General features: G+C 39.9%; 1 protein-coding gene across 1 annotated transcript in view; it reads left to right on the top strand.

Annotated features, from left to right (window-relative positions):
* Window positions 1-18621, top strand: part of GRM5 (glutamate metabotropic receptor 5) — a 517692-nt gene that overhangs the window by 452655 nt on the left and 46416 nt on the right. Inside the window, exon 8 of the mRNA XM_059391625.1 lies at window positions 12542-13481. Coding sequence (XP_059247608.1) covers window positions 12542-13481 — 940 coding nt within the window. The remainder of the gene's footprint in view (window positions 1-12541; window positions 13482-18621) is intronic.

The raw sequence follows: 18621 nt of genomic DNA, 5'->3' as shown, positions 1-18621 counted from the left end.
CCACCCTTGCATCCCCGGGATAAATCCCACCTGGTCATTGTGGATAATCCTTTTAATCCTATCTCATTCAAAGTCAACTAATGAATCATTGAACACTTCATCAAAAACTAACGATGTCCTATATGGTGGCTAACTTAACATAATAAAAAATAAAAAACAAAAACAAAGGAACAGAAAAACAAAGTCAAAGTCCTTACAAATTTATGTTTTGTATAATCTGGTCCTTTGTTATGTCTCTGAAGTACCTTCCCTTCACTTCACCTCCCCTTCCCTCTAACACATTTGTCCTTTATTTCTGATAAAACATTTAGAAGGCTCTTATCCTAGAGTCATTGCCCTAGCTGTTCTGTACTGGATTGCTCTATCCCAGACACACATACTATTATCCTTCCTTCCTCCAAGTCCTTGCTCAAAGGTCTAGCCTGGGCAACCTGTTTAATATTACCAGTTGTCCCTCCTTACCCTCTTCTACCTCTTATTTTCTCCATTTCATATTTAACTTTTATTCTATTATGTTATTTATGTATTAATTTATTTTTACTCATTATTTGCATATTGTCAATATCTCTAGTTGGAATATAAGCTAAATTGGTTTTTTTCTTTCCTTGCCTGTTTTGTTCACTTTGGAATATCAAGTTCCTAGAACATAATAGATAATAAATATTTACTGAAGAAATAAATTACAGAATAGAAGAAAACAAATCCCCATGTAGAGAGTGTCTGTCACCCACTGCAATATGAACTTCTTATTCTGCTAACTAATCCAAAGACTGGAACCATTATCTCCATCTTACAGAAAACTGAGGTTGAAAATGTAAAATATCAGTGTTTGTGGTCACAATGTAAGTAAAAGAAAAAAGGTTTAAGCCTTACTGTAAAAGCCCTGATGTAAAACTTTGTACTTTTTCCTTGATACAATGCCATAGGCAATATGGAAATGAACATGAATCACTGGATTCCTTCTGAAAGGATCTCTAAAATGCAAAGAAAAATTGTGCACAGTGGTCTTTTTCAAATAGCAAGTTTGATGAAGCTGTTTTAGTTAATGCTGAAAAGAACAATGGGTTTTTTTTTTTTTAAGTGAAATTCCAGGGCTCGTGCATCAAAAAATTGTAAAATGCCTTCTTACTCTTCCAATTTCTCAATTTTCATTAACTGATAAATTTGTTTATCCCACTAGAGAAGTCAAAAAGATGATATATCTATAAGCACAATACCATTTGTGCCCAGGAAAAAAATAAAATTGCTAAAAGGCCCTCTCTCAATGGACCTTCTCAAAACAAGTCTCAAAGAGAACATACGCCAGTTTTCATCTTGCCAGAAACCATGCAATGAAAAATGTGTGCTGTATTCTTCGCAGTGATAAATTTGTGGTCTGGCTAAAAACAATGTCCTCATGGTCAGAAACCACTCTGATATAACCAGACTGAAGAAAATAATGTGGTTTCATTGATTTCAGTTCTTGATAAATAGAGCTTACCCAAAATAAATTATCACATTTCCCCCCAATAACATAAAACATTATAATACAATGCCTACCACTACACTATCTAACCCACTTGGAAAATACTTCATAAGGCAGTGGTATAGTACATGAGTAATATGAAACAGATAAATGTCTCCTACTTGCCACCTCTTAAAAATCACATTAAGTCAAGTGAAAAAATCTGAGAGCATATGTGCTGCCTTGTACTTACAAACAATTTAAGACAAAATAATACCATTTACTTGGGGCTGTGTATATATAAACAGGCAAGAAAGATGAAATAGGCCTGGCTTTTCCCCAGAAGAACATAGAACAATCTAATAAAATACAAAGACAATTTAACAGATGTTGAGTCATTGCCTTTTTATGCATAGACTTTTCTTTTTCCTCCTTTTCTCACTTCATAATTATAATGCCACTCTTCAAGTTGCATGTTATTTTATATGGCCCTTGGTCGAATCCTTGAGATGTAGGCAGGAAGGCACTATTATCTTCCTTCCTAAAGCAGTTATCAACTTCTGATTGGAAGTCTCGGCAATAATTGCCAGAAATATTAGAATTCTCTTACGACATTCTGTCATGAGGCTGTAGAGATAGGCCTCTGCACATCTGACTTCTGCTTTTCACACTTTTCTTTACATTTCTTCTGTTTTCCACATCTGTTCTTTTCCTCCTGTGGTCCCTTCAGATGCTTTCCACATCCAATCTGACCTCAGTTCTCTTCTTTAAAAATGCATGAAGTAATGGTGCCCACCTACTAGAATGTGGGGACCTGAAGAAGATGTAAGTGCCTAGAAGAATAGAGTCACAGAGCCTGAGTGTTTAATTAAGCCACCATTTAAAAAAATTTTTTTTTTTTTTTTTAGAGAATGAGAGAGAGAGAGCAAGAGAGGATGAGAAGGGGGAGGGTCAGAGGCAGACCCCCCACTGAGCAGGGAGCCTGATGTGGGACTCCATCTCTGGACTCCAGGATCATGACCTGAGCCGAAGGCTTGTTTAACAAACTGAGCCACCCGGCGCCCAAGCCACCATTTTAAAGAAATGAATGACTGTCTGTGTGTCATCGTGGTGTGGGCCAAGTATCTTGAATGGAGTGGGTGCTTCCTAATGTACGCTCAACTAAGAAGTGAGTGACGTGCTCTAGTTGGGCTAGATGAACAGATTTTTAATCTCTTTAATGGTAAAAATGAGGCATTAATCTTGGCCCTTACGCATTTATATATGGGGGGGTGTTCCTATATTTTCTTCTTATAGTAAATAAGAGCATTTTAGTTAATAACATATATACCAGTGGCTCAATTAAGAAATACTTAAATATTATGACGCATAAAATTCAGGAATTAGTAGTCTGGGGAAGAGAAAGGAGAGGTAAAATCTACTGCAGAATATACATATAATTCTGCAATTAGCCTTAGGCAAGGTAATGTAAACCCAGGCCTTAGAACACTCTTCCTTTGTCTCTGAGCCACTCCCCCGCAAAAAAATCATGATCATGTGACAGGGACTGTGGGAACACAGAAGGAATACTGTGGCGTCTGCAAAAACTCCCAAGTCATAAAATCAAAAAGCCTCTGAATGTTTCAATGGAAGACCGGCTATACAGGAAGAAAATGCCTTTTAGTACCCAGAGTATTTGAAAAAAATTTTAAGTCTGACTAAAGCCAGAAGACCTGGCTAGCCATAGTTTTAATAGAAAGAGATATAAATTAATTGTAAAACACTCATTAGAGGTGAAAATGTCTGTGTAAAACTTTATTGAGAGTCTGTTGGATTTAAAGTGATGACTGTAGTGTTTTATTCTAGTGAAACACAAAAATAGTCTTAAGTTTTTTATAGACTAAGTCCTGAGAAATTGCTTCACTCATGCTTTTCAGGTAATCAGTCTAATTTCTCACATATGAATTCTTTTCCAAGGGTTTCTCGAGATCAAAGCTCTCATTATAGGGACGAGAAAGGAATGGATTTCTGCATTATTTCTGTTTCACGTGCAGGAAAATTGAGACAGAAATAGAGTAAAAGCTTCTAACAGTAACAGGAAAAAGTTGTGTGCAAGCTGAAAATGAAGTGCCATCTCCTGATTCTTCAATTGTCCCTCCTCTTCTTTAATGTAATCACGCATTCATTCACCTGTTTCCTTCCCTGTTATGTGTCAAGCAAAATACAAAAGCAAAGGCATGGCCTCCTGCTTTCAAATTGCTCACAGTCCATCAGGGTAAGACAGATGCTGCAAACTCACTGTGATCATGACGACTGTGCCATTATGTGCAAAACACTGGTGTGCAGGTGCACTGATAGGCCCAGGCCCAGAGGCTGACCACCTGGGAGGGACCTGTTCTTCCGGCTCAGGAGATCAGAAAAACCTGGCAAATGAAAGAGGAAGGAGGAGTCAGCTAGTGAAAAGGGAGAGGGAAAGATAAAAATGGACCAAAATGTTTTAGTCAGAATGTTTTACTACTGAAATCCCTACGCTGTGTTTTTCCTCTCTTCTTCATCTGCAGTATGACCAGAAGTCATATTTTTCAAAGCTGTTCCCTACAAATGTACATCTGTGATAATCCTTCCCTTTAGCACCCTGCAGTCCCATTAAACCATCCTTTAAGCTTTAATTATGAAATAAATCTTTGCATACATTTTCAAACTCCCCTGTAAAACGTAACCAATAAAAAAGAACAAAAAATGAAAACTAAATGAAAGCTACAGCCCTGAGTTGTCAGCTCTCTGAGGGGATTTGATTAAGGGAATCTAAAACACAAATATTTAATAAACCATGAAGGGCATGATATAGGCTGGGTCCAGTGAAAAATGAATGCTGTGAGTCTCCTGTGTGGCAATGTTAGAAATGTCCCACAGTCAATCCTTGTTCTTGTCACCTGTGGGGATCCGGTGCCCATTCAGGAAAATGTCTACACTAGAAAACTTTAGAGACACAAAGGCAACAATTGGTGTCTCTGGCCCAGCAACTCAGAACATACATGCCAGGATGAGGACATTGTTGATGATTCTGAACCAATGAGATTTTCTCAGAAGGAGGCATGACCTTCTGTTAGGATAACTAATATCAAATATGTATGCTACCACTAGCCCCTCCTCACCCATGAGCAGACACTGTTAATCATTCATGATTCTCTTTCCTACTAAGAAGACTCAAGACCCCTTTCAAAGCGGTACTTGATCCATTTCCCTCTCCTGATACACCATCAATCAATCAATCAGTCAGAAATCCCACAGGATTTTAATATCAGCCCCAATAAGTTAGCATATCAAACCTTATACTATTCCTCTATAAAACAGAATTAATGATACTTACCTGACTTGTTTAAGAAAATATCTAGGATAACATCTGACATATAGTAGGCACTCAATAAATGTTAGTTTCCTTCTTTTTGTAATGCTAGCATAAGTAGGAATGAGGTAACTTCCTTTGGAGGCAGTTTCAGATAAAATTTACCCAACATTTTGGATACCAACTAAATCAGGGAGTAATCATGGTATGTTTTGTTTTATGATGACATAGTGATAAAAATCAATCAACTCTAGATAAGCCTTCCCCACTGAGGACTTTTTTTTTCCTGGCCTAAAGTAAAACATGTTGCAATTCATAGCCTTCTTGAGAAGAGTGCCCTGAACTTTATAGTTAGATGGCACTTCTTAAAGAATGACTTCTGTCTCCTGCCTTTCTCTTTCTTCTACCCATGCTTCCCAGATCCAATGAACTACTCAGAGCTACATTAATCTGTCAATATAAAACATTTATCATTGCCAAGTTAGTACCAGGAATATTTCTAATGTGAAACAGGTCACCTCTATACAGAAGTAAGCTTTTGAGGTATTTATTTAGTTTTGCTCTCTCTGGTTACCAGAATGTTTACTCCATTTACTAAGTTTATTTACTGAATCTTTACTGAATTTAGACTTCTATCTATAATGGTAACTAGGAATTCTGTAACTTGGAACTTTTTAAAGGCAACAAAAAATGTTTGCTGTGAATAACTTGATCCATACACCAGGAAGAAAATTATAAAGTTTGATTGTATGGTGTATATATTACTTTGTGAATTGCTATGTTAATATGAGTGACGCAACATGCTCAGTACCAGGGATCCATTTGTGAGCAAAAGAGACAAATCCCCTAACATTAGGGTGTTATAGTCAAGGAAGGAGGGTAGACCTTAACAATATAATCTTCCTCTCTCACTCCCTCTCTCATACACACAAAATAGGTGATGTTATAGTAAATGCCACAAAGAAAAATAAGGTACCTAAATATCACACACACAAACACACACACACACACACATGCACATACACGCACACATGCACACACCATTTCCAATTCTTCTGAACCATGGAAGTGATAAAGAAAAAACCTTTAGCTCAGGCTATGTGAAGAGATTCTTTTCAAGGGTATGAACAATGCAGAAAGAATTCTGAGTCTGCATTCTTCTGCTATCCTTGTCTCAACATCCTAGAAACCAAAATCTTGATTAAAGACAGAAAAATGGTCTATGGATGGAACAGACTGAAAGCAAGCATGATGTTAGTCACCAGTCAACACCTTGTACTCTGGGCAGATCTATTGCTCAGGTATCAAAGGATAGTCCCACAATGGCCCCACATCAGTGTTGTACACCTGAAATGGCTGAGGACACATACATATGGAACTTGTTAGGGAGTTTCTGCCTCGCTGACTTATAGAATATCAGGTATCCATCCAGGATCTTTGCCTCCTCATTCCTTCTGTTGGGTCCCCCAAAATTGGGTACCCCAATAATGGGTCCGTGATTAAAGGAGTGAGACTGATACAAAGCGAAGGTCAAGCAAAGCTTTATTTTGCGCCAAGCATCAGGAGTCAGACCGACCATCAAACAGACCGGTTGGGGCAGCCCCTCCAGAGAGGACGATCCCTCCCTGCTTTCCAGACTAACTCTTATAGAGCAAAGGCCATGAGGTTGGACCTGGCCACACACAGGTGGCCAAAGAGATTATAACACACACAGGAAACTCCACAGTGATGCTAGGCGACCAATTGAATTACAATTTACCCTAGTAGACATTTGAACCAGCCTATCACACCTTGGTTAGGATTGGCGCCAAAAGGCTCCCAAAGGGCAGGGGCCCATACTTCTTGGTAGCTAGGAGACAGTATGTGCCCCCACTGATTGAATACCTCCACCTGGCCTGACCCACCCTTGGACTTGGACTTTGTTACCTGGGACTGGTTGGGGTGGGGGGGAGGCAAGGTCAATTTAAGCTTTACAGCAAAATGGCAGTTCAACCAGGGTGGGGCTACTCTGGCTGAATAGGACCTTACACTTCTGCCTAAACAGACACCTGGAAAAGGACGTGGAAATGTAATAGTCTAGGAACTACTAACTACAGGAATATTAATCCTTTAAGACTAATACCTGAAAAATAAACATGAGTACCAGTTATTACTGAGCAGTGATATAATTTTTAGGTGTCCAGGAAATCAGTGGACCATCCATGCTCCTGTTAGAGTTATGGAAAGCATATTGGTGGAATCACAGGATGAATGTGGATAATACAGTTTTTTGGCAGTTCACTTTCCCTTAAAAAAAATATCTTGTATTTTCAGTATTTATCACTTCAAACTATGAAAGCATAGATTATACTAGAGAACAATAGAAAAAGGATCAAACATGAAAGAGGAGAAAAATGAGAAATGGGTAGCTATTTAAATAGATTTTATCAGAAAATATGTCTTTTTTTTCTACTCTGTTGATCATCTGCATTTCTAGAAAGAACTGCATTGTTGTGTGTCTTCTGTGAAGCTCTAATATGCTTGCTAGGAGGTAACTTCATTCTCGTGATCAAGATTCCTTAATCAAGATATAACATATGTTAAATTGATTAAATTTATACTAAAATGATAAAATACATGTACTCTACTCCTAGTTAACCTCCATATACCCTTCCAGTATGCAGTAATTGACCAGTACACTAAGAGTACTTCCAATAACTTACCATTACACTAAGAAGGAAACAGGGATTAAAAAACAAGCAAATAGTAAGGGAGAAAATGCACAGTAGTAATTCACAGAAGGAAATAAAGAAGGCTTTAGGAAGAGTAGCAGGGCATTCAGATGTTTGTAAACCAATGCACACAGCAGAGGTGGTAGTTAATGGGAATTTAAATTTATATCATAATAAGATTAGCATTATTCTGAGATTTGGAAGAATATGTTCCATGATAGGAATATAACAATGGAAGGAAACCATCTTGTTCAAAAGAAATAGATCTAATAGTAGTAAGGGGGGGAAGAAATAAGAGAAAGATAAACCACCAGAAGAGATACTGCAAACCTGAAGCTCACAACTTTGTGCCAGCCCTTTGGGTAAGGATTTAAAAAAAAAAAAGAAAGAAAGAAAGAAAATCTCCAGTGATATTGTTGGAGGGCCATCCAGCTGACCATTTCCCTTTGGCTTTTGATACTCTTCTTTCCTTCTATCTGGTCTACCTTATGTCTTCCCTGACATATACTTTTCCTCTGCCATTCTGTAATATTGGTGTTTAGCCAGACTTCTAAGTTCTGCTCTCTGTGAAATTCCTCATTAATTGTATTTATGTATATATCTCTTATTTCCACCTATAAACAGAAGACTCCCAAAGCTGTAACTTTCACCCCGATATCTCTTCTAAACCTCTGTTTCCACCTACTCAGTACCTCATAGACATTTCATATACAACATGTCTAAATTGGAACTAGGTATCATCACCACAAAATCTGACACTTTTCTTCCTACAGCCCTTGTCTTAGTTATTTTACTAGCATTGCTATCAACTTGGCTAGAAGCCCTTTCCTGAAACTTCTGTCTACCTCATAATTTCTTTCAGTCCCAGCTTTAAAATGTCTTTCCCAACTCAATGTCTTCTTCAGTACAATGACTTAGTTTTTTCCCATCATCCTCTTGTGATAGCCTTCTGATCAGTTTATTCACCTCCAGTCTCCACTTGCCATCCTCACCTCCTGCCTTTCTGATCTATCTTCCCCCACCACTAATCTTGGCCTTGAGATATAGTTCAAAGTCTTTGGTACAGGGGTGCCTGGGTGGCTCAGTGAGTTAAAGCCTTTGCCTTCGGCTCAGGTCATGATCTCAGGGTCCTGGGATGGAGCCCCACATTGGGCTCTCTGCTCAGCAGGGAGCCTGCTTCCTCCTCTCTCCCTCTCTGCCTGCCTCTCTGCCTACTTGTGATCTCTGTCTGCCAAATAAATAAATAAAATCTTTGAAACAAAGTCTTAGGTACAGTGTGGATGATCACACCTTGGAATTATCAAAGAAGGCATTCGCAGACTGGATAAGAAGTCAGTTTGATACTCTAAGGTTGGGCTGCCAACCAAGGACCAAGGATCAGTTGTATAGTCATTAAGCTTACTTATTCAAAATAAGATTCCTTTGTCCTGATTCAAAATGCACTGATTCAAAATCTCCTGAGTTAGACCCTTGAATTGAATTTTTGTAGACACTGCAAGTGATTGTGAAGCACATCCGTTTTTGGAAACTCTAAGAACTTATCCAATTATAAGATTCAGTGATTATAACACTCTAATCAGAATCCAATTTGCTATTCCAAGAGAATAGTTACAAAAGTATTTTGTGCAATGGCAGCATCATTAAACTAAACATAAAGCCTTCTGAGTGGTTCACATGAAAAAACACACATTTGAATGTATAAATTCTGGCAAATTTGTGACAATAATCACATCACATTAGAGGCATGCCTCATGCACATTTCTTCCAACAAATATATCTAATGGCATTTTCTTTAGAGTCACACATGATGTTAATGGGTTACATGGGAAGAGTTCAAGAATTTGATGTAAAAAGAGTGGTGAGTGCTGTCATATGCAAAACATTTAAGATTAGGGCGCTAATTACATCTAAATAGAAACAATTAAGATTTAGCAGAACAGCAGAGAGAAAGGAGTAAAATGAGAGCCTTTAAAGTAAACATTTATACATTTTTTTTCAGTTGATTCTTTTTAGCTAATGAAAGAACTCCCACTTCACGCACCACATAACCTGCTTCCTATGCCAGTAAGTTACTGTGGGTATTAACAGCTCATGACCTATGAGGGGAAACAGGCCCCGTTAGAATTAACTACAGTAGATAATAGATTTCGTTGTCACATCACTGTTCTCAATAAACAGTTATAGAAGAATAAAGATAGGAATAATTGACTAATCCCTATTTTACTACTATAAAATAGTCTCTACCAGCAACAAATCTATAAATATGAAGCAAAACCCCATGGTATACTAAAATTTCAGAGAATTCAATCCGCGTATGTGAACGCAGATGCCTAAAAATAAGGATACAAAATCTTCATTAGCAAGGAGATATGTGTTTATTCACAATTAATAACATTATGTAAAATAACGGTCTCATATTTAGTCTGGGCCATCCACATTTTTTTAAGTTAAAACCACCTTGTTTCAATATTAAATATGCGGAAGTCTCTTGTTTGTTTTGCTTTGTTTCGTTTTAGAGAGAGAGCAAGCAGCGGAAAGAGACAGAGAGAGAGGAAGAGAGAAAATCTTAAGCAGCTCCATGCTTAGCTTGAGCCCTAAGCTGGGTCTGTTCTCATGACACTGAGGTCATGACCTGCTCCAAAATCAAGAATCAGACTCGTGGGGCGCCTGGGTGGCTCAGTGGGTTAAAGCCTCTGCCTTCGGATCAGGTCATGATCCCAGAGTCCTGGGATCAAGCCCCACATCAGACTCTCTGCTCGGCAGGGAGCCTGCTTCCACCTCTCTCTCTGCCTACCTCTGCCTACTTGTGATCTCTCTCTCTCTCTGTCAAATAAATAAATAAAATATTAAAAAAAAAAAAAAAGGAATCAGACTTGTAACTGACTGAGCCACCCAGGTGTCTCTAAATACACAGGTTTTTAAAATAAGACTGCTTTTCCCATAGAAACAATTCTGTAAAGGCTAACTCACAAGTCCCATTAAACCCATAATGAATTTAACAGCAATACTAATGGTACTGTTTCAAGCCTGAGATCCACATGTTTCTTTGCTATTATTACTTATTGTTGTCTCCCTTACCTCCAAGTAACTTTTGATATTCAAAGCCTCTTACTGCAACACCCTTGACTGTGAGATATGTGAATTTAATAGGAAAATCTTACTCTTGTAACAATTAGGATGAGGGTTGGATGCATATATGGGGGGGTGGAGAAGTAGCTTAAACAAGACAAATGTGATGTCTGTAGTCTAGAGCTAGTGAGTGATTCCATGGTTAATGGGGATTCTCTTTCAAAACTTAGGACACATTTTCTGTTCTTAAAGTTACTTTATATTCCAAGATAACTGCTGGAGCTCTAACCACCATCTTTATATTCCAGGAAGGGGAAGGAGAAAGCCGAGGAGGGCCAAAAGGGTATTCTCCAAGATTAGTCATTTTTCTATAAGGAGTTCCCTGCTTATATCATTCTGGCTAAAACCTAGTCACATAGCAATCTCACTGAAAACGTTGCTGAAAATGTAGTGTGGCTGCACTCTTTACCAGCCCCAAATGAAATTAGCGATCTGCTGCTGAGACTAAAGGGGAGAGTGGATATTTGCAGGCAATTAGTTATCTCTGCCATGTTCCTCAAATGTCCAGTTCTCCAGATTGTTTAACTCCTTTCCTGCTCACTCAATACGGTTTCTTTATTTCCATGTTTCTGTTAAATGTAACAAATGTTACTTTACACACACACACACACACACACATACACACACACACATCCACAGAGAAAGAGAGAGAGAGAAATGACTCTTCTAAGAGCAGTGGTTCTTAACTTTAGCTGTACCTTTAGAATCACTTGGAGTGTCTGTTAAAAATCCTGATGTCCAAACCAGTTAAATCAGAAACTCCAACAGCGAGACCCAGGCCACAGTATTTTTTAAAAATGCCTCTGGGTGATTCCAGTGTGCAGCCACGTTTGAGAATCACGATCATAAAGAAATGGGAAAACAAGGTGTATACCCCAAATGATGCCAAGTTCTGTCATTTTTTTTTTCCCCTGATGTGTAATGAAGTGATACAAAAACATGCAAGCCACGGGTCAAGAACAGTTTTCGGAGTGTGGAGCGTGGGTACTTCCCACAGAGACCAGTTGTTTGCCTCCGGGGTCATTTTGCCTCTGCTGCCCCCCCCCTTTTTTATTAAGTATCTTCTCTTTTATAACAATGGAACCATGCGGTTCTCTGAAAATCCTAACCTTTCCGTACAGTGGACTCAAGGACAGCATAGACGGATCCACTGCTGGTCATCCTTGATGTCTTGAACTCTCAAGGAGCCCACATCCATTTAAACTCTCTCTATTGCTTCAAATAATTTTCAAATCTTTCCACACTTTTATCTCAGCCCAGATCAACACAGCATCCAAAGGAATGTTTAACACTGGTGTGACCATGCCCTTCCTTTCCTGTATATATAGATCCCTCCAATGATTTCCTATTGGTCTAGGCCTCTCTGCTTTGCAAGAGCCTTTCCTTCCTACCTCCCAGCCTTATCTCGGCCACTCACTGCACCTGTACGGTGGCCTCCTTTCATACCTCCAGTGGCCCCTAGCTTTCCTTACAATTAATCCCCATATGCTGTACCTACTGAATGCCCAGTCATCGAAACAACACTTCCATTTGCTCAATCCTGTTGAAGGAGGCTTTGATTGCTCCCACAGACTGCATTAGGAACCATGCTGTCCTTCTTAATGGCCCTTATCACAGTTGTAAGTAATTATTTAGAAGCACTCCCTCCCCAATTATTTCTTAGGAGAGCAGGGTGCATGTTCTTCACTATTTTGTTTTCAGAACCTAGAACAGCTCCTCTCACAGGATGTGTGATACTATAAAGATACATATTTTATGAATGAATATATGAAGAACTGAGTAACATGGGATATTGAGATTGGAAAGGTAGATTGGAGTCAAAGCGTCCTGAAAAGGGTCATAAGCAGCTGCTGTAACTTAGGCAGTTTACTTAAGTGACCCGAGTAAATGTTTCCTTTTTTTTTTTTCTCCAATGTGTCTGTGTCTCTGCAGGCTGTGACTTGATCCCAGTACAGTATCTCCGCTGGGGTGATCCTGAGCCCATTGCAGCTGTGGTGTTTGCCTGCCTTGGCCTGCTGGCCACCCTATTTGTCACTGCAGTCTTCATCATTTACCGTGATACGCCAGTAGTCAAGTCCTCCAGCAGGGAACTCTGCTATATCATCCTTGCCGGCATCTGCCTGGGTTACTTATGTACCTTCTGCCTCATTGCAAAGCCCAAACAGATTTATTGCTACCTTCAGAGAATTGGTATCGGTCTTTCCCCAGCCATGAGCTACTCAGCCCTTGTAACCAAGACCAATCGTATTGCAAGGATCCTGGCCGGCAGCAAGAAGAAGATCTGTACCAAAAAGCCCAGATTCATGAGTGCCTGTGCCCAGCTGGTGATTGCTTTCATTCTCATATGCATTCAGTTGGGCATCATTGTTGCCCTCTTTATAATGGAGCCTCCTGATATAATGCACGACTACCCAAGCATTCGAGAAGTGTACCTGATCTGTAATACCACCAACCTAGGGGTTGTCACTCCTCTTGGATACAATGGCTTGCTGATTTTGAGCTGTACCTTCTATGCTTTCAAGACGAGAAACGTTCCAGCTAACTTCAACGAGGCCAAGTATATTGCCTTCACTATGTACACCACCTGCATTATATGGCTGGCCTTTGTGCCAATCTACTTTGGCAGCAACTACAAAATCATCACCATGTGTTTCTCCGTCAGTCTCAGTGCCACAGTGGCGCTGGGCTGCATGTTTGTGCCGAAGGTGTACATCATCCTGGCCAAACCAGAGAGGAATGTGCGCAGCGCCTTCACCACCTCTACCGTGGTGCGCATGCATGTGGGGGACGGCAAGTCATCCTCGGCAGCCAGCAGATCCAGCAGCCTGGTCAACCTGTGGAAGAGGAGGGGCTCCTCTGGGGAAACCTTAAGGTAAAATGGGGTGGTGGGGAGTTATGAGGTACTGGCCTCTATAGTTGAAGGAATGGCATTTGCTTCCTGGTCTTTTATAGGAAATATCCGAATGAATCAAACTCTGGGAGGAGGGGTGGGGTGGGGAAAGGGGGCCTTGGGCATTCTCATTGAATGGTTTTTATGGGATTAATTGGGTGTGGCCCCAGTTACTTATGCCAAAGCCAGAAACAGAGAAGTTGGGATGGAGAGAAAAAGCACAGCTTCAGCAGAAAGGAGATGAGGTCCAAAAGGGCAGGGAGAACACAGCTAAGACATTAAGCCAAGGCAAGGCAAGTGATTAAGCCAAGTCCTGAGGGGACAGAAATACATCATGGACCAAATTCTAATTTACCAGAACTGCTTACTCTACAGAGAAGGTTATTGTTAACACAGAAGGTTATGCTAAGCACAGAGTACCACGAGCCTTATACATCTGGCTGCACTGTGTGCCTGAACTTTTCCAAACCCAGAAGAACCCTCGACTGTCCATCCCATAGAGACGTGTGAATGTAGACTCTGTGTTTTAGTTCTTAATGGGCAACTTGAACTCTTTTTGAAATGTCTAAGTTTCCAAAAGTGACTTTGCTTATAATCTTCCACAACCACCAGCCAGTTTCCCATCTTCTCTGTTGCCTAGAGTCCCCTTCCCACCCTTCAAGCTCAGTATCCCAGGTAGTACTTGTAGGTAATTTCCATCTGAAAAGAATCCAGAGCCAACAGCCAGTGATTCCCCCACCACGAGGGACCTCCTAACGTGATAAACACCTCCAAGGCACTTCGGAAGGCAACAAGATCTTGCGGGGTGGGCGCGCGTATTCTCTCTCTTTCTCTCTCTCTCTCTCTCTTTTTTTTTTTTTTTTTTTTTTTTTGAGCCAATTGAGATCTGTATCTTCAATAAACATCTAGAGAATGCTGGTAGCATAGATTGCTATATTGCATGCTATCTCAGAGAACTATGATTCCTTAAAATCTGTTTAAATATGATAAATTCTAAGAACTTAAAGTGTAACCAATCACCCAATAGAGCTGCTCAGACTTATGCCAGTGGTAAGCCTGGCTAGTAAACACTTTCTCCTTCCCTGCTTCTCTGGGGAAGAGAAGACTGTGGCCTCTGTGAGGGGCCAATGTGAAATTAGTGCAACTAATAACTTCCCAACATGGGGGAAATGAGATCATCTTATCAGTGGCTTGGGAACAAATTTAGAGTACTAAAAAGGCTACATGGATTATTACTGGGAATAAGGACTCCTTCCATTTAAGAAGTGCATACTGAAAGAGCTAGTGAAGATATCATCTGCTTACTCTACAGAGATTTTACAATTTTCCTAAAGTCTGGATACATAATTGGAAGATAAACATCTTTTGAATAGAAGATAAATAGCTAAATATTATTGCTTGAACAATTCTCTTATACCACAATTTAGCCTGCATGGAAAGTCCCACATTTCTATCAGCCCTTATTCTTCAAAGCCTGAATAACGGTGATGGTAAAGGTACTGTGCTTCTGAGGATTGAGAAACACTCACAAGATACTTAATCACATATTTCATTCATTTGGATTATTAACTTGTATCCTTGCCTCTTTTAATTTTTTTCTAATCCCTGTATGCCTCTCATCTCTTTCCATGTACACCAAGAAAGGTATTTAACTAAATTGTAAATCTTGGGGCAAACAACTATGTCTTGAGTTTCTTTAGTAAATCGTGGCAATGTCATGGTCTGGCCACAGAAGACCTTTCATCTCTCTAAACTGCCAGAATATTTTCCATCTGCTTTCCTGACTCCTCTCCGGAATATTCTTTTTCCAAAACTTCTGTAAGATCAGCCTTTTATTTTGTCTAAGTAGATCTATTTTTCAGACTTTTCTTTTACCCAACTCTCTCCCAATAAAACCTTTCCTGATAGGTAAAACGGGCTCCTAGAAGGATGGACTTGCGAGCCTAGCTTAAGCACCCCGAAAACTTGCTTCGGGCAGGTTCCTTAGACAGTGTGAAGCAATGGGGAGGAACACTGGCTTTGTGGCCAGCTTCTCCTGAGTCTGAACCCTGGCACTGCCATTCCTTCTCTCTGAGCCTGAGTTTCTTTATTTGCCAAATTGAGATCATATCACCTACCTCAGAAGATTGTAAGGAGTGAAAGAAATAATTATGTGTAAAGGCCAGGTACACAGTAGCGGCTTTCCTGAAGAAGGTATCAGAGTACAGAGCCAGGGAGCTCTGGGATTGATACTGGCAGCATCACTTACCAGCTGTGGAACTGTAGGCAAATCACTTAACCTCTCTATGCCTTGGTTTCCTCCTCCGATGAATGGAGGAGATAATGAACCACAGCCTTCAGACAGGGTTGTAAGACTACATGAGTAAATACATGTAAAGTATATGCCATATAGTAAGCACTTTGTAAATCTGTATTTGCTATTTCTAACGGTGTTAACAATTGTCAATCTTCTTCCACCCCTGAAAGTTTCTGTATCAGGAATGCAACCAGGATGACCCTAATAACAGAGAGAGCACCGTAAAAGGCAGTAGAGGTCTATAGACACATTGATTACACAGACTGAGCTTTCCAAAACATCTCCATTTCGACATGGTCTGGTTCGTTGTCAGATTGTACAGCACACCCTTTGGCCTAATTTAAGCAAGGTGAGCTCCTTCAGAGTGGGAGCCTTGTCTCCCTTGTCATCACTGTGCCTCCAGTGCCTGCAAGTGTCAACAAGGGCCCTTGATGCATAGAAGACTCTTAATAATCTTTGGTATATTTACTGAGCAAATAAATTTGGGAAGGTAGGAATGTGGTGGGTATTTCTTGCTTGTGTTTACGTATGCATACTACTATCCCCTAGTGGTTTTATTGCCTTTCATAACATGAAGCCTACTGTGATCTCTATTACAAATATCCCCTGCACCCCCATGGCCCTCAGTTTCTGCTCAAGAATCAAGTCATCACTCCCATCCATTGACCTCATGTTTTGCTCTAATTCTAACCTACCTCTAGTAACATTTGGTTACTCTTTTCAACTATTTCATCTCTACTTCAATAAATAAGGGGCAACATAAATAACAAAATTTACTAATAGTATCAGTAGAAAATAGAAATTCTTGAGATTTTTGGCAATATTTTAACCTTTTTCACTATGGGCCATGCAGTCCTTGATTTTGCAGTTTGGGTATTAGAATATTGAAGATGATGAAGAGGGACCTTTGGCATTTGTTGAGTTTCCTATATGTAGTTGTGGCAAATGCTGGTCTATGTGATTATGGCTGAGACAGTGACTTATTTTTTGTCATTAACTGGCACATTCAGGCTGGACCCTGCTTTTGATGTGGAGAAGAAAGCCCAGAAAAAGCTCTAAGACCCTTGCATCACACACATCCCCTACCAGCATCCTCTTCTAGCTATAACTCGACAAAATAATTTAGATCCAAACTAAAATGATTTTCCTCTAGGTTTCCCATGAGCTCTCACACTAAGTATTTCTTCTCTGTGATCCAATATCAAGACATTCAGAATGTTACTGTGATATTTATTACATTGTAAGATATAACTGGTTACATATGGATTTATCTTTTTACTTTATAAAAGCCAGTGTGTATCACATTATCTATCTCCAGGACTTAATGGGACTAGTGGGCAAGAAGTAAACTTGGATGCTTCTAATATTTTCATGTTTTATTCTGAATTACCTTCATTAGTTGAGTTTCTCAGGCTTGAATTCTGTAATATGCCAATGAGCCCATTTATTGGGATCTACAGGGGCCTTAAATAGTTAGCTTAAATATCTGACTCTGGGTCTTTGGAGAGAGGCAGCTACTATACTACTCCCAGCTTGGTTCTGTTTTTTTCCATCTATTTATTTTCCTATAAACCCAGACTTGTCTGGGCCATTTTTGAAAAGTCCTATACATCTCATGGCAGACAGCTAGGGCTCCATTTTAAAGATTACACTAATTGCACACCTTAGAATGAAAGTAATACCTCCCAAGGTTGTAGTGACTATGTTTCCAAAAGTTAGGACACATTCTTGGAGCCGCGGATGTGGAGAGAGTAGATGGAAATATAGCAAACTAGTGTATATTTCTGGCTTTGGAGCCACACCTGGATTCAAACCTAGTTGTGTGAATTTGAATAAGGTGCACCAGTCTGCTTCCTCAGCTGTAAAATGGGAGACAATGATCCCTATTGTTAGAGTAGATGAAGTGATGTATGTCAAATGCTTAGTATTCGTGTATAGAGAGCACTCAATCAATGGTAGATAAATGTTTAGAAATGTGCTCAGATGCAAGTAAGAGAAAGCCTGATTTTCAGAGACTTACACGATTTGTACGGGTTTTACTTCCCCCGTGTTACCATAAAACATGTGGACAGACATGGTCTTCCTCTTCTCAGTGGTGCCAGAGTCAACATGTCCGCTCTTCTCTGCACCTTTTGTTTTTTTTTAAGATTTTATTTATTTATTTCAGAGAGAGAGAGAATGAGGGAAAGAGAGTACAAGCCAGGGGGAAAGGCAGAGGGAGAGAGAGAAGCTGAGCAGGGAGTCTGACATGGGGCTCAATCCCAGGACCCTGGAATCATGACCTGAGCCACCCAGGCATCCTCTCCAGGCCTTTTTACTTATGGTTGCACAATGGCTCTATGTGTTGCATCCTTTCATTAGGGAAAACAATGGTCCTCTCAGGGTCCCTTTCTGTCTCATTGGCCAAAATGGTCTCCTGCTGTCTCCTAGGTGCAAGAGAGTAGGAAAAAAGTGTGTATTTATCTTTCACATCTTCTATAATGTAAACTGAGGGGGGAGACATGGATGTGAAGTGCTTGTTGGATAAGCCCATGAATAGCATTTACCATGGAAAGTGATAGTACCTTGTAGTGGCAGGGGTGGTGGTAATGGTAGGAGAATCACCTAGTGGTAATTATTGAAAATGTTGAAAGAAGGAGCAATAATCTTTCCCATTTTTCAAACAGGGAACTTGGGTTATCGTGGTTAGAACCCTCGCCCACAGTCTTGTGACCAGTTAGTTATACTCAGCTCCCAACTCAGACCTTAGCACGTTGGCCTTAGAGCTAAACCTTCCCCAGAATGTATTCTTTGGAGAGCTACTCTCATAAATTGTTCCATGGGGGA

This window comes from Mustela nigripes, chromosome 1 (genome assembly GCF_022355385.1).
Source record: "Mustela nigripes isolate SB6536 chromosome 1, MUSNIG.SB6536, whole genome shotgun sequence".
NCBI classification, from domain to species: Eukaryota; Metazoa; Chordata; class Mammalia; order Carnivora; family Mustelidae; genus Mustela; species Mustela nigripes.
The sequence above is the reverse complement of the archived record's forward strand: the minus strand, read 5'-3'. Positions and strand labels throughout refer to the sequence as shown.